Source organism: Poromitra crassiceps (assembly GCF_964638095.1).
Source record: "Poromitra crassiceps genome assembly, chromosome: 25".
NCBI lineage: Eukaryota > Metazoa > Chordata > Actinopteri > Beryciformes > Melamphaidae > Poromitra > Poromitra crassiceps.
The window spans coordinates 20,579,486-20,592,397 of record NC_139649.1 but is presented as its reverse complement, the minus strand read 5'-3'; the positions used below and the strand labels follow the sequence as shown (position 1 = coordinate 20,592,397).

General features: G+C 43.9%; 1 protein-coding gene across 2 annotated transcripts; it reads left to right on the top strand.

Annotated features, from left to right (window-relative positions):
- The first annotated feature begins 748 nt into the window (after nt 1-748).
- Nucleotides 749-12,239, top strand: LOC310798325 (mediator of RNA polymerase II transcription subunit 27). 2 transcript variants are annotated; one of them, XM_083660850.1, is made up of 4 exons: nt 749-854; nt 1,460-1,617; nt 10,372-10,575; nt 11,455-12,239. In XM_083660850.1, the coding sequence occupies exons 2-4, from the start codon at nt 1,555-1,557 to the stop codon at nt 12,205-12,207; spliced, it is 1,020 nt and encodes a 339-aa protein (XP_083516976.1). In that variant the 5' UTR covers nt 749-854; nt 1,460-1,554; the 3' UTR covers nt 12,208-12,239. The 2 variants fall into 2 exon arrangements, with proteins under 2 accessions (XP_083516976.1, XP_083516977.1); XM_083660851.1 differs by lacking the exon at nt 749-854 and adding an exon at nt 5,232-5,377 and having other exon boundaries at nt 1,561-1,617.
- Nucleotides 12,240-12,912: the final 673 nt, after the last annotated feature.

Here is a 12,912-nt window from a genome sequence, read left to right as displayed (position 1 = left end):
TGAATTCCTTAGTTTTAGCTATGCAGTGTTCTAAGCAGACCGGATTGCATGCAGCAGATGATAGAACACTCATCCACAAGACTTGAGACTTGACTTCGACTTGTGACCTGAGACTTGACTTGGACTTGCAAAAAATGACTTGTGAGCATGCATCCCATTTCTGTGTGTTTGTGTGCACGGTTTGCTCTAAGATCGTCCTGGGAGAGCAACATACATGTAACGTCTTTGTGCCTCCTGCTGTGTGTGTGTGTGTGTGTGTGTGTGTGCGCGTGTACGCGCATGCGTGTGTGTGTGTTCGCGCGTGCGTGCGTATGTGTCTGTGTGTGTGTGTTCGTGCGTGCGTGTGTCTGTGTGTGTGTGTTCGTGCGTGCGTGTGTCTGTGTGCGTGCGTGTGTGTTTGTCGTGTCCAGATATGCCATTCTGACCGCTGAGACATGGCCGCCCTGGAGGGGTCCCGAGCAGCAGGGGGTCCTTCACCTCCTCAGATCCGTCAACATGGACACCGACCAGTACCAGATGGGACGCACCAAGGTCTTTGTCAAGAACCCCGAATCGGTACTGAGCAGTTCATTGACTTGATGGATAGCAAACTGATGAAAATGAAATAGTTTAAAAAACAACATGAGGAATCATTCCGAACTGAAAAGAATGTACATGTATGTATGTATGTATGTATGTATGTATGTATGTATGTATGTATGTATGTACCGTATGTATAATGTATGTGTGCTCCACAGCTCTTCCTGCTGGAGGAGATGAGAGAGAGAGACAGTTTGACACTTTCGCCAGGACCATCCAGAAGGCCTGGAGGAAATACAGCGCCAGGAGGAAGTATGAACAGATGAGAGAGGAGGGTGAGTTGTCAACCAGTTTTCAGGCTTTCGAATCTGCCCACTCCACATTTGGATAGGATGAACTTTTGTGGGGCGGGCAAATGGCAGAGCCAATGGCAGACCTCTGTGCATTTCCTGCTCGCGCATGTGTCATTTCATTCACGGACAGCTAGCGCTGTGAACGGACCAGTCCTCCTCTTTCTGCCTTCTTCCACCCCTCCCCTCCCTTCTCCTACCAAACACCAGCAGTGTTTGCATACTTCCCAGAGAGCATTGCGGCAGCATAACATTTTACAAGAAAACAACCAAATCAGGCTAAAAAGTGTTGGATAGAAATCATATTTATTTTTAACACAACATGCAATTCTGGAATATTTACATTTACATACAGGACTTTCACTTGTAACAGATTGAAACTAGTATTTATAGTTGATTGATTGATTAATTGATTGATTGATAGTAGCTATATATAAACTATAGTATTTGTATACTGTGGTATTTCTACTTTTACTCATTTAGGCCTAAAAGATCTGAGAACTTCTGCAACACCACTGTCCTAATCGCACTATTCGAGTCACATCTTATGTCCCGGTCCATAACGTGTGTCCCTCCTTTGCCCCACTCAGCCTCAGACATCCTGTAGAACTCCAAGGAGCGGCGGAGGAACAGCATCAACCAGACCACCTGGGTCTGGAGCAGCGGCCAGAGCTGCACCAATTCCATGGCCAAGAGGGAGCGGGTCGACTTTGCCGACTCCGTCACCCAGTATGACCGCAGGTTTAAGGTGAGGTCCAACTCCTGTTTGATTCAGATGGAAAAATGATTACTGTAAAGACAAGTCAAGTAAAGACAAAAATGTGTCCCTAGACACACTTATTGTCCTTCAAAGGAATGAAGAAAAAAACATCTGTTACTGTAAGTTGCTTTGCATTACAAAAGTAAAGGCCATTCCGTGGCCTAATGGATAAGACACAGGACTGCGAAGCGGGCGCCGCAGGATCGAATCCCCCATGAGGTGCTATCCCCCCCCCATTAAAAACATGCAGAAGATCAGGGCCCGTATTTATCAAGCGTCTCAGAGTGCCATTTTAGTCGTAAGTGCTGAGAATTTGTGAAATTTAGTCCTACTCTCACACTTAAGAATAAAAGCTTTTTATCAACCTTCTTAAGACTAGGAAACACTCCTACTCCCCCAGCTATTTAGGAGTCCTCAGGAGGTGTCCTAAGTGGTTAGGAGTTGCCAGCAGGGCAATGTTGACATCATGGCATTCAGGAGACAGAGACGTGCGCGAATCTTCAGAGAGCGGAAGGATGTACTTGAATTATTTGACAACGAGCAGTTGATCAAACGATATCGATTAGACAGAGCGGGCATCATCTATGTGACCGATTTGATTAGGGACATCATCACACCACTGACCCTTCGCAGCAATGGCATAACAGCAGAACATGTTTGCTCATCATACAGCCTATAGAACCTGGCTATATAGGGTAGTCAATTGACAGCACACCAGTTTCGAGTCAGTTGTGGGATTAGGTGAATTGGGTGGATTAGAAAACATTTAGCCTATTCTTGAGTCATTTTCAATGTAGGCTATCTTGTATTATTTTGTTGATAATTTCTTCTGAAATTATTGGTGAATATATGCTACACTTTCATTGTGCATTTCACTGTTGAATCATCTCTATTTAGGATATTCGTGCATAAGGGATTCCATTCAGCGATTGGCCATTCCTGTGTACTTGGAATTGCGTCATCAACATTTCCCTTTACGGCACACACACCTGTCACCACACACACACACACACACACACACACACACCTGTCGTAAATCAGCTCTGAGATTGACACTTAGGATTCAGTCCTACACCTCGCTGAAAGAGGGAGTGAGATGCATAATAACTGACTTTTAAGTGCAGCTTTTGGCTGGGATTTTTTTTGCTCATAAGTGTACTCTTAGCAGTGTTCTTAGGAGTAATTCTAGGAAGCTTGATAAATACGGGCCCAGGGCCCGTATTTATCAAGCGTCTCAGAGTGCCATTTTAGTCCTAAGTGCTGAGAATTTGTGAAATTTAGTCCTACTCTCACACTTAAGAATAAAAGCTTTTTATCAACCTTCTTAAGACTAGGAAACACTCCTACTCCCCCAGCTATTTAGGAGTCCTCAGGAGGTGTCCTAAGTGGTTAGGAGTTGCCAGCAGGGCAATGTTGACCAGTGGTGTAGTCTACCTTTTTTCAGAAGCACCTTGAATTGCCTTTGTGTATGAAAGGTGCTATATAAATAAAATTTGACTTGACTTGACTTGACTTGAGAGGGTATACTGACTCTGACTGACATTTCCCACGGATATTGTCGCGTTTTTCTTTCATGGCTTGACAGAAAAAGTATGCCTTCACGCGCCTAGTTGGCTTGAAAATAGAACTCACGTAAAAATCGGCGCAGCTCAGGCGAGGCGTGGGTACACGGAAGGTTCACGTTGAGGCGCCCTGTGTACACAGCCTCATTGACTAAAAAGGACGCCTTTAAAAGCGTGGGTAAAGGCAAGGCTTGGGTGCTGTGTGTGAACGTAGGGTAACACACAGAGCGCACAGGGTGAATTTTATAAATGGAAATTGAAAACGATACATATCATAGCGCATTTCCCAGTGCGCATATGCAAATCTGAGTCATTTCGCAGTGTGTATACGGCGTATACCTGCGTATCACGTAGACGACACCACTGATGTTGACATCATGGCATTCAGGAGACAGAGACGTGCGCAAATCTTCTCCACTAAGCACAGCGTGTCATCCTCCATCCAATTCGGCTTTCTTTTGGATTCCATGTTTGCTCATCATACAGCCTATAGAACCTGGCTATATAGGGTAGTCAATTGACAGCACACCAGTTTAGAGTCAGTTGTGGGATTAGGTAAATTGGGTGGATTAGGAAAGATTTAGCCTATTCTTGAGTGATTTTCAATGTAGGCTATCTTGTATTATTTTGTTGATAATTTCTTCTGAAATTATTGGTGAATATATGCTACACTCCCATTGTGCATTTCACTGTTGAATCATCTCTATTTAGGATATTTCGTGCATAAGGGATTCCATTCAGCGATTGGCCATTCCTGTGTACTTGGAATTGCGTCATCAACATTTCCCTTTACGGCACACACACCTGTCACCACACACACACACACACACACACACACACACACACACACACACACACACACACCTGTCGTAAATCAGCTCTGAGATTGACACTTAAGATTCAGTCCTACACCTCGCTGAAAGAGGGAGTGAGATGCATAATAACTGACTTTTAAGTGCAGCTTTTAGCTGGGAATTTTTTTGCTCATAAGTGTACTCTTAGCAGTGTTCTTAGGAGTAATTCTAGGAAGCTTGATAAATACGGGCCCAGATCGTCATCGTCATCTGACCAGTGACGACAACATCCGAAGTCGGTCCCCGGGCGCTGTACGAGAAAGCGACCACTGCTCCTGGCCTGCCCCTCGGAGGAAAGGACAAAAAGCCAGGATGGGTTAAATGCAGAGGACAAATTTCACCGGCCACCGTCAGCATGTGTGTGTTTGTGGCCCTCCGTGCATGTGTTGATGTGTAACCGTGTGACAATAAAAAGACGGGCTTGTCCGTCTAAAATCGTGTTTAAAAAAAACATATTACATGTAATATATTACTTTTAGCAGTAACTCAGTAATATAACTTATTACTTATAGGATTTCAGTAATATTATACCAGTTACTTTGTCAAGTAACTCAAGTTACAAATTGAGTTACATTTTATTAAATACATTACATTACATAATTTTTTTTTTTTTTTTTACATATTTACATATTTAAAAAAGATACAATAATTTCCTAATCAAACAGTGTTTTTATGCAAATAACCACTGTAGATGACAATAACAACGGAAAAGAATAACATTTAGAATTTTGGATTGTTTACACTGACTTCAAGGCGGTTGAAATTATTTTTCGGAATGGTCCCGGGGCGGCGATGTCATTCTGCTGCTGCTGTTGTTTTGGTAAAAGTAATGCAAAAGTAGTCTAATAAGTAACAAGTTACTCTACACAGAAAGTAATATTGGAAAGTAACTTATTACTTTCAAATGAAAGTAACTAGTAATATGTAGTATATTACATTTTGAAAGTAACTTGCCCAACACTGGTCATTTGACACTAGCAAAATGTGGCTTGGTTTTATCCTACACTGCGACAATGTGAGACTGCAGATTTATCGAGCATCTGTTCCCATTAAAGTCGACTTCTAGAATAGATTAGAGGCTTCTTTGTGGCCTTGACATAACCATCCTTCTCCCGAGCCACCCACTCTACTTCTCCTTCCTTGCATTAGTCACCCCTCTCACTTCCTTCTTTTGTCTCACATCCAGTCCATTAAGAGAGACCTGATCTTGACCCCCAAGTGTATCTATCTGATTGGCCGGGAGAAGGTGAAGAAGGGGCCGGAGAAAGGACAGATCAAAGAGGTGCTGAAACGAAAGATGGAGTTTGGAAACATCACCGGCATCTCTCTCAGGTAGTAGCATATCTCTCAGGTAGTAGTATCTCTCTCAGGTAGTAGTATCTCTCTCAGGTAGTAGTATCTCTCTCAGGTAGTAGCATATCTCTCAGGTAGTAGCATATCTCTCAGGTAGTAGTATCTCTCTCAGGTAGTAGCATATCTCTCAGGTAGTAGCATCTCTCTCAGGTAGTAGCATATCTCTCAGGTAGTAGCATATCTCTCAGGTAGTAGTATCTCTCTCAGGTAGTAGCATATCTCTCAGGTAGTAGTATCTCTCTCAGGTAGTAGCATCTCTCTCAGGTAGTAGTATCTCTCTCAGGTAGTAGCATCTCTCTCAGGTAGTAGCATATCTCTCAGGTAGTAGCATCTCTCTCAGGTAGTAGCATCTCTCTCAGGTAGTAGCATCTCTCTCAGGTAGTAGTATCTCTCAGGTAGTAGCATCTCTCTCAGGTAGTAGTATATCTCTCAGGTAGTAGTATCTCTCTCAGGTAGTAGCATATCTCTCAGGTAGTAGCATCTCTCTCAGGTAGTAGCATATCTCTCAGGTAGTAGCATATCTCTCAGGTAGTAGCATCTCTCTCAGGTAGTAGCATCTCTCTCAGGTAGTAGTATCTCTCTCAGGTAGTAGTATCTCTCTCAGGTAGTAGTATCTCTCTCAGGTAGTAGCATATCTCTCAGGTAGTAGTATCTCTCTCAGGTAGTAGTATCTCTCTCAGGTAGTAGTATCTCTCTCAGGTAGTAGCATCTCTCTCAGGTAGTAGTATCTCTCTCAGGTAGTAGTATCTCTCTCAGGTAGTAGCATCTCTCTCAGGTAGTAGTATCTCTCTCAGGTAGTAGTATCTCTCAGGTAGTAGCATCTCTCTCAGGTAGTAGTATATCTCTCAGGTAGTAGTATCTCTCTCAGGTAGTAGCATATCTCTCAGGTAGTAGCATCTCTCTCAGGTAGTAGCATATCTCTCAGGTAGTAGCATATCTCTCAGGTAGTAGCATATCTCTCAGGTAGTAGCATATCTCTCAGGTAGTAGTATCTCTCTCAGGTAGTAGTATCTCTCTCAGGTAGTAGTATCTCTCTCAGGTAGTAGCATCTCTCTCAGGTAGGAGTGGTCATGGCACCATCTCTCTCAGGTAGGAGTGGCAGCATTTGTGGTTGATGTTTTTTTTTTCTGGACAGTAAAACTAGAAAATGAAAATATTCCCCAGAATTCAGAATTTGCATAATTAATTTCTCTCTTCTTGGGGTCAGTTTCAAAAACGCTGATTCAGCATAAGTCAAATTTAAAGTTATTTTTCAATGGGGAAAAACAATCTAGTGTTTGGTTAGGCTTTTTACATGTTACATTTGAGTAATTTGGCTGACACTTATTATGAACCAGTTAAAATGAGTACAAATAATCCACAAATCACAATCATTTCAATGAATGCAGTTCTGCTGTAAATAAGTATAGCCTATCCACAGAAAGACGGATAGAGACCGATAGAGACACACCTTTTTAAGCCCCTCCCCCTGACTCTACAAGGAAGCGAGAGTGGAGACAGAAAGCGCAGCGGCCGGTGAAGCACGCACATACGCACGCACGCGCACACACACACACTCATGCACGCACATGCGCGGAGTGCCAGAGAGGGGAGGGGGGATGGGGGAGAAGTCTATGCGTCCAACCTGAGCAAACCTGCACGACTTACTTCAACACCTGGATGTGTTTTTTTTTATGCTGCCTTGGGGGACATTCAGACCAAAAGCATTTTTGGAGCTGCCAGCATCTTTCTGCAATTCATTCTCTATGTAAGGATGCGCTAAACGTGCTCCTATTTTAATGAACGCACCTGGGGCCAGTTGAACCAACTGGTCTTACACTGGTCTTAAGCTAAGTTGGTCGTAACTTTACGACCTAACAGCTACGCTGGTTGCACCAAGACGGCTTAAGCCTTCTTTTCACTACGACCAGGCGTAACTCTTACGCCTGGTCAGGAGGAGGCGTAGAGCCTGCCTGTAACAGAGATCTCCGTGTCTTATCAGCGGAGACCTTTTTGAGTCCTTACTGTCATCGTCGTAACACAGCCAGTTCTCCGTCTTTGAAGCATGATGTTAGATTACAACGAACTAGTTGTGTGGCTTAGCCTTCCCAAATGTTGCCGTTAATTTTTTAGAATTTAATACATAGAATTGGGAACGTTACATTCAATTTCATTCAGACTGTCTGTCTGGCTCAATCGCCACCATTTTTCCCCGGGAGCGAGGGAGGGTGGGAGGAGGGAGGGTGTAGTGATGCACATACAGTAGTGGTTGAGAGAGCGTAGTGGCACAGTGCGCTCCAAGCAGGTCGCGAGGCACATTTTTGCAACATCATCCAATCAGGGTGCATTCCCTGGCAATTCACATGGACGCGCATTGCTACGACCCGCATAGTTAAGACCAGACGTAAGCCGTGTTGGTGCAACAGGCGTAAATCCACTCTAAAGACTGGTCTTAACTAAGACCGACGTAGGAGTTACGACCAGGCATAGTTAAGACCACTTGGTGCAACCGGCCCCTGGCGTTTAGCGTTGTTTTTGGAGGAGCGCTGTGGGCGTTTTAAAGCTGAAAAAAGTTGAACATTAGAGGAAAAGCGCCCTGATCGTCTTTTTCACTCCTCCTACCTTTTCTCCTCCCGAGGGATTTTCAACCTCGGCTGCTGCCAGAATTGGCAATAATCTGGCTTTCATGTTGACAGTGAACAACATCAAACAGACAAAACCAGCTGGCTACCGTCCGTGTGGTCGTTGTGTTCTGATCTGTACTGCACGCAAATACAGGGGAAAACAAACGGAGCGCAAAAAAAACACTCCGTGCGCTGTGTTTTGTGCACAATGGAAGCGCTCTCAACATGATTTTCATAGCGTTCTGACTGAAAAAAACGCTTTTGGTGTGAACGTCCCCTAAATCCTTAATCCTCTGTCTTTGTCTTCAGTACGAGAATGGACGATTTCTTCATCGTGCATGAGGCCCCAGTATGACAGTCTGCTGGAGTCCAACTTCAAGACAGAGTTCCTCAGCCTGCTGTGTAAACGATATGAGGAGACGACCAAGAGAAAACTCACGCTCTCCTTCAACGACAGGTACAGGAACACACAACCTGTACCTGCACACGCATAGAAACTCACAGAAACACTATAATGACACATGTCTGTCTTCTCCCCGCCCAGACTGGAGTTCAGAGTGAAGAAGGAGGGCTGGGGTGGAGGAGGCTCCAGGGTGGTGGCTTTCCAGAGGGGACAATGCGACCTGGCCCAGGTCAAACCTGCAGGGAAGACCCTCTCCATCACAATAGGAGATGGTCTGCCCAAGACCTCTAGTAAGTTAATCAAATCATCTCACAAGAATTGACCATTTCTTCTTTGCAAGATGCTTTAGTACAGAGGTTCTCAAATGTTTTTCAGCCAAGGACCCCTTACAAGATAAAAAATATACCGGGGACCCCCTCATTCTGATTTGTGATTTTGGGCTAAGCTTAATTGTTTCCACGGTAACGTGCTTGACTTTTAATTTGATAGGTTTGTTATTAGAATGTAATCCATGAACCATTTTAGATTTAAAGCATAAACTATTTTCGTTGAACTATGAAGATTTTGCAAAAAATCACACATTACATTACATTTACATTACGACATTTAGCAGACGCTTTTGTTTTGTCCAAAGCGACTTACAATATCACAATTTGTCAACAGTACAGAAAACCACTATGCAACACAATCAATGACAGCCAAGATATTTTGATAGACTAGCACCATGTAGGAAGTAGTTTGAGAAGGAATAAGTAACATGTAGCATTTTATTTTTAAATTATTATTATTATTATTATTATTAATTTATTTTTACCTGAAAACTTTTCACGGACCCCCTGGCAAAGTGCCACGGACCCCTGGGGGTCCGCGGACCCCCATTTGAGAACCACTGATCTATAGAGTATATGTGACAATTCATGAACATATCTACATCTTTTCATAATAAATTAGTTGAACTTGAACTATGCACTCAACCTATACTTTACAGATGTTTCACGAATATTCAACAAACAATTTGTAAACTATTTAATATTTGTTGAAGCTTCTAATTATCAACGATTCTAATTATCAGCTCAGAATAAATTAGAACATGAGCTATGCACGCAACCTTTACAAATGTTCAAAACCCTATATACATATTCAACAATTAGTTAACCATTTAATTAATATTTGTCGAACATTCTAATGATCAAGCCGGTTGCACCAACTGGTCTTACGACTGGTCTTAAGATATATCAAGTAGAGACGAGTAAGACCAGGTCGAGTAGAGCTGTACTGTGCTGTTATATGTGGTGGAAATGAGCCAAAAAAGAAACGCCTATCTAGACTAGGCTAGGCTATTTCTAACTGGAGAAGATTGTCATAATGTCTTGTATTGTTGATCTATTTATTTTTCAATGTATTGTATATCCAATTATGTGTATATTTGTAACGTAAATTCTGTTATTTGCTCCTATCAATTAATTTATACCCTGTCAATTCAATATGAGCGACAATATTTGGTCATCATCAAAATATCTGTTGGTAAACAAATCGCGTTACTGGGTGGCAACGGCAATGGAACCCTGTGGAGCCTGAGCTTTGGGCCTTGAGTGTCTGACTCTAGCCGGCTGACCCCGTTTACATTTTAAAAACTGCGACAGTTCACACAACTTTAACACGACATGCATATATTATACATCAAACTCTTGGGGTAGCCTAGTTCCTGCTCTCGCTCAGAATGTCAAAATATAAGCGATGTGATGTATAGTTTCTGAGATATTAACGTTTGTTTGACATAACTCCTGTGTTATCCAAAACATCCAGTTTGACCCAGCCTCCTTGGGACAACAGCACAGAGCCATGACAGCCAATCAGAGAGGTCGCTTTCAGGCCAAAATGGCAGATTTGCTGTTCACTGATGTTGCAATGGAATAACCTATTAGCATTTGGTTCTTACCAATGTGAGATCTTTGTCTCCTGTGTAGCAGACAGACAGTGAAGGGAAGATGGCAGACGTGGTGAACGTCGGGGTCAACCTGGAGGCATTCTCCCAGGCGATCAGCGGCATCCAGGCGCTGCGCTCCAGCGTCAGCCGCGTGTTTGAGTCGCTGAAGGACGGCATGAAGAACCGCGAGACCCTGGAAGCCCGCGAGAAGGGCTTCATATCAGAGTTCCAGGACAACCTGCAGGTACAGTAGGGATGTAACGATACACTCAACTCACGATTTGATACGATTCACGTTACTGAGTTCACAATATCAGTGTTTCCCCTTTTTTGTTTTTTTTCCCCCTGCTCTCCCCAAAATTTCAATAAACCTTTATGGCATATTATTACAATACAACAATACTGGTGTTGACAGTGGACAGTAACAGAAGATGCCAAATCATTCAAAACAATAAGCATTTTGCTTTTAGGAGCATTGTGCCAGCGTGCAGTGCTGTTCCAAAACATGTCAACGTGTGTCGTTGCCTGGGAAATGCATATCCCATAATACAACAGGGGCGGCTGTGGCTCAGGAGGTAGAGCAGGTCGTCCACTAACCAGAAGGTCGGTGGTTCGAACCCGGCTCCTCCAGTCCGCATGTCGAAGTGTCCTTGGGCAAGACACTGAACCCCAAATTGCCAGCACCCTGCGTGGCAGCTGGCCGCCTTCGGTGTGTGAATGGGTGAATGTAGGCACATTGTAAAGCACTTTGGATAAAAGCGCTATATAAATGCAGTCCATTTACCATTTAACTGTTCACATCGCATCCCATAATAGTATGATGATACTTGGGATGCCATTGCCAACATAGATGCGAACAGGTTAGCTAAAGGTTTAGCGTCACCAGCGAGGGCCACCACCGTTGCGGTTGTGGTACGTTTCGAAATCCTTCCAGGCCTGAAATCTTTTCTAGGGGAAACACTGAATATGATAACATAGCAAGACCAGAATAGATGACCTAAGGTCCCATCCTCCGATTTACACTTACCAAAGGCATTGGAGACAGAAGGAAATATTTTGTTCAGTTTGGTTTTAGAAAGTATGGATTTGTAACTGTCTCTGTCTCTTACGTTCCGACCTGCAGGCTGTCAACAGAGACCTCAATGAGTTGGAGCGTCTCAGTGGCCTGGTTGGACGTCCCTCTGAGTCTCACCCTCTTCATAACAGTGGTCTTCTCAGTTTGGACCCAGTCCAGGACAAAACCCCACTTTACTCCCAGCTGCTGCAGGCCTACAAGTGGTCCAACAAGTTGCAGTACCACGCTGGCCTGGCCTCCAGTTTGTTGAACCAGCAGTCGCTCAAACGATCGGCCAATCAGATGGGAGCGTCGGCCAAGAGGCGGCCCAAGGTCCAACCCAGCACGTTGGTCCTGCCCCCTCAGTATGTGGACGATGTCATCTCTCGGATCGGCAGAATGTTCCCCGACATGACCATCGAACTGTTCAGACCCAACGGGACGTCGGCCGTCCTGCTGGTGACCCTGGGGAAGGTGCTGAAGGCGATCGTCGTGATGCGCTCTCTGTTCATCGACAGAACGATCGTCAGGGGATACAACGAGAACGTTTACAACGAGGAGGGAAAGCTGGACATCTGGACCAAGTCCCATTACCAGGTGTTCCAGAAGGTCACCGACCACGCCACCACGGCTCTGCTGCACTACCAGCTGCCTCAGATGCCCGACGTGGTCGTACGCTCCTTCATGACGTGGCTGCGTAGCTACATTAAACTCTTCCAGTCTCCCTGCCAGCGTTGCGGTCGCTTCCTGCAGGACGGACTTCCTCCAACGTGGAGGGACTTTAGGACCCTGGAGGCTTTCCACGACACCTGCCGCATGTAGACAAGACAGACGGACAGATTTACTGACTGGCTTGATAGACAGAAATGTCCTGTTATCTATTTTGTAGACTGATCCTTCTTTGTGTTAAACTGTACAACATAGCTTCAATAAAGTTTGCTTTTAATTTCATCAATCTGTGTCTTTATGGAAGACAGACAGGCAGACAGAGAGAAAGGCAGCCCAGCCACTAGGACTCTCTTTTACAATGGCCGTCTATGGAAAAAAGCTTTTTGGCAACAAGTGAATTTGAGGCTAGGCGTAGAGCAGTGGTTGCCATGCTTTTTCTGCTTGTGACCCCACTTTGTGTTTTGTAAAAAAAACTACTAAAATAGAGAGATGGAGATTTATTACCTGCTCAAACTAGTCTGACTCACCTGGCCAAACCTAGTTTAACTCACAATTATGTGTCACACTAGGTTTATGAGTCACAGGAAGTAAATACATTCGGAACCTCCGATTGTATTGTTAGTTTCTCAAGCCAGACGGTCTCTTCTGAATAAGGTGAATACAGACTATGCCTACTATCTTTATGATTTGAATAGCTTTATTTTTAGAATATAGGGTTGTTGTTTTTTAATTGATTTCTTAAAAAAGTGTATGATAGGAAAACAGATTTATGAATATGTGATTTTGCAGTATTAGGATCAAATTGATGGACAGCATTTTGCTTTGGTAGAAGTGTAAAAAAAAAGCTAAAGAATACAT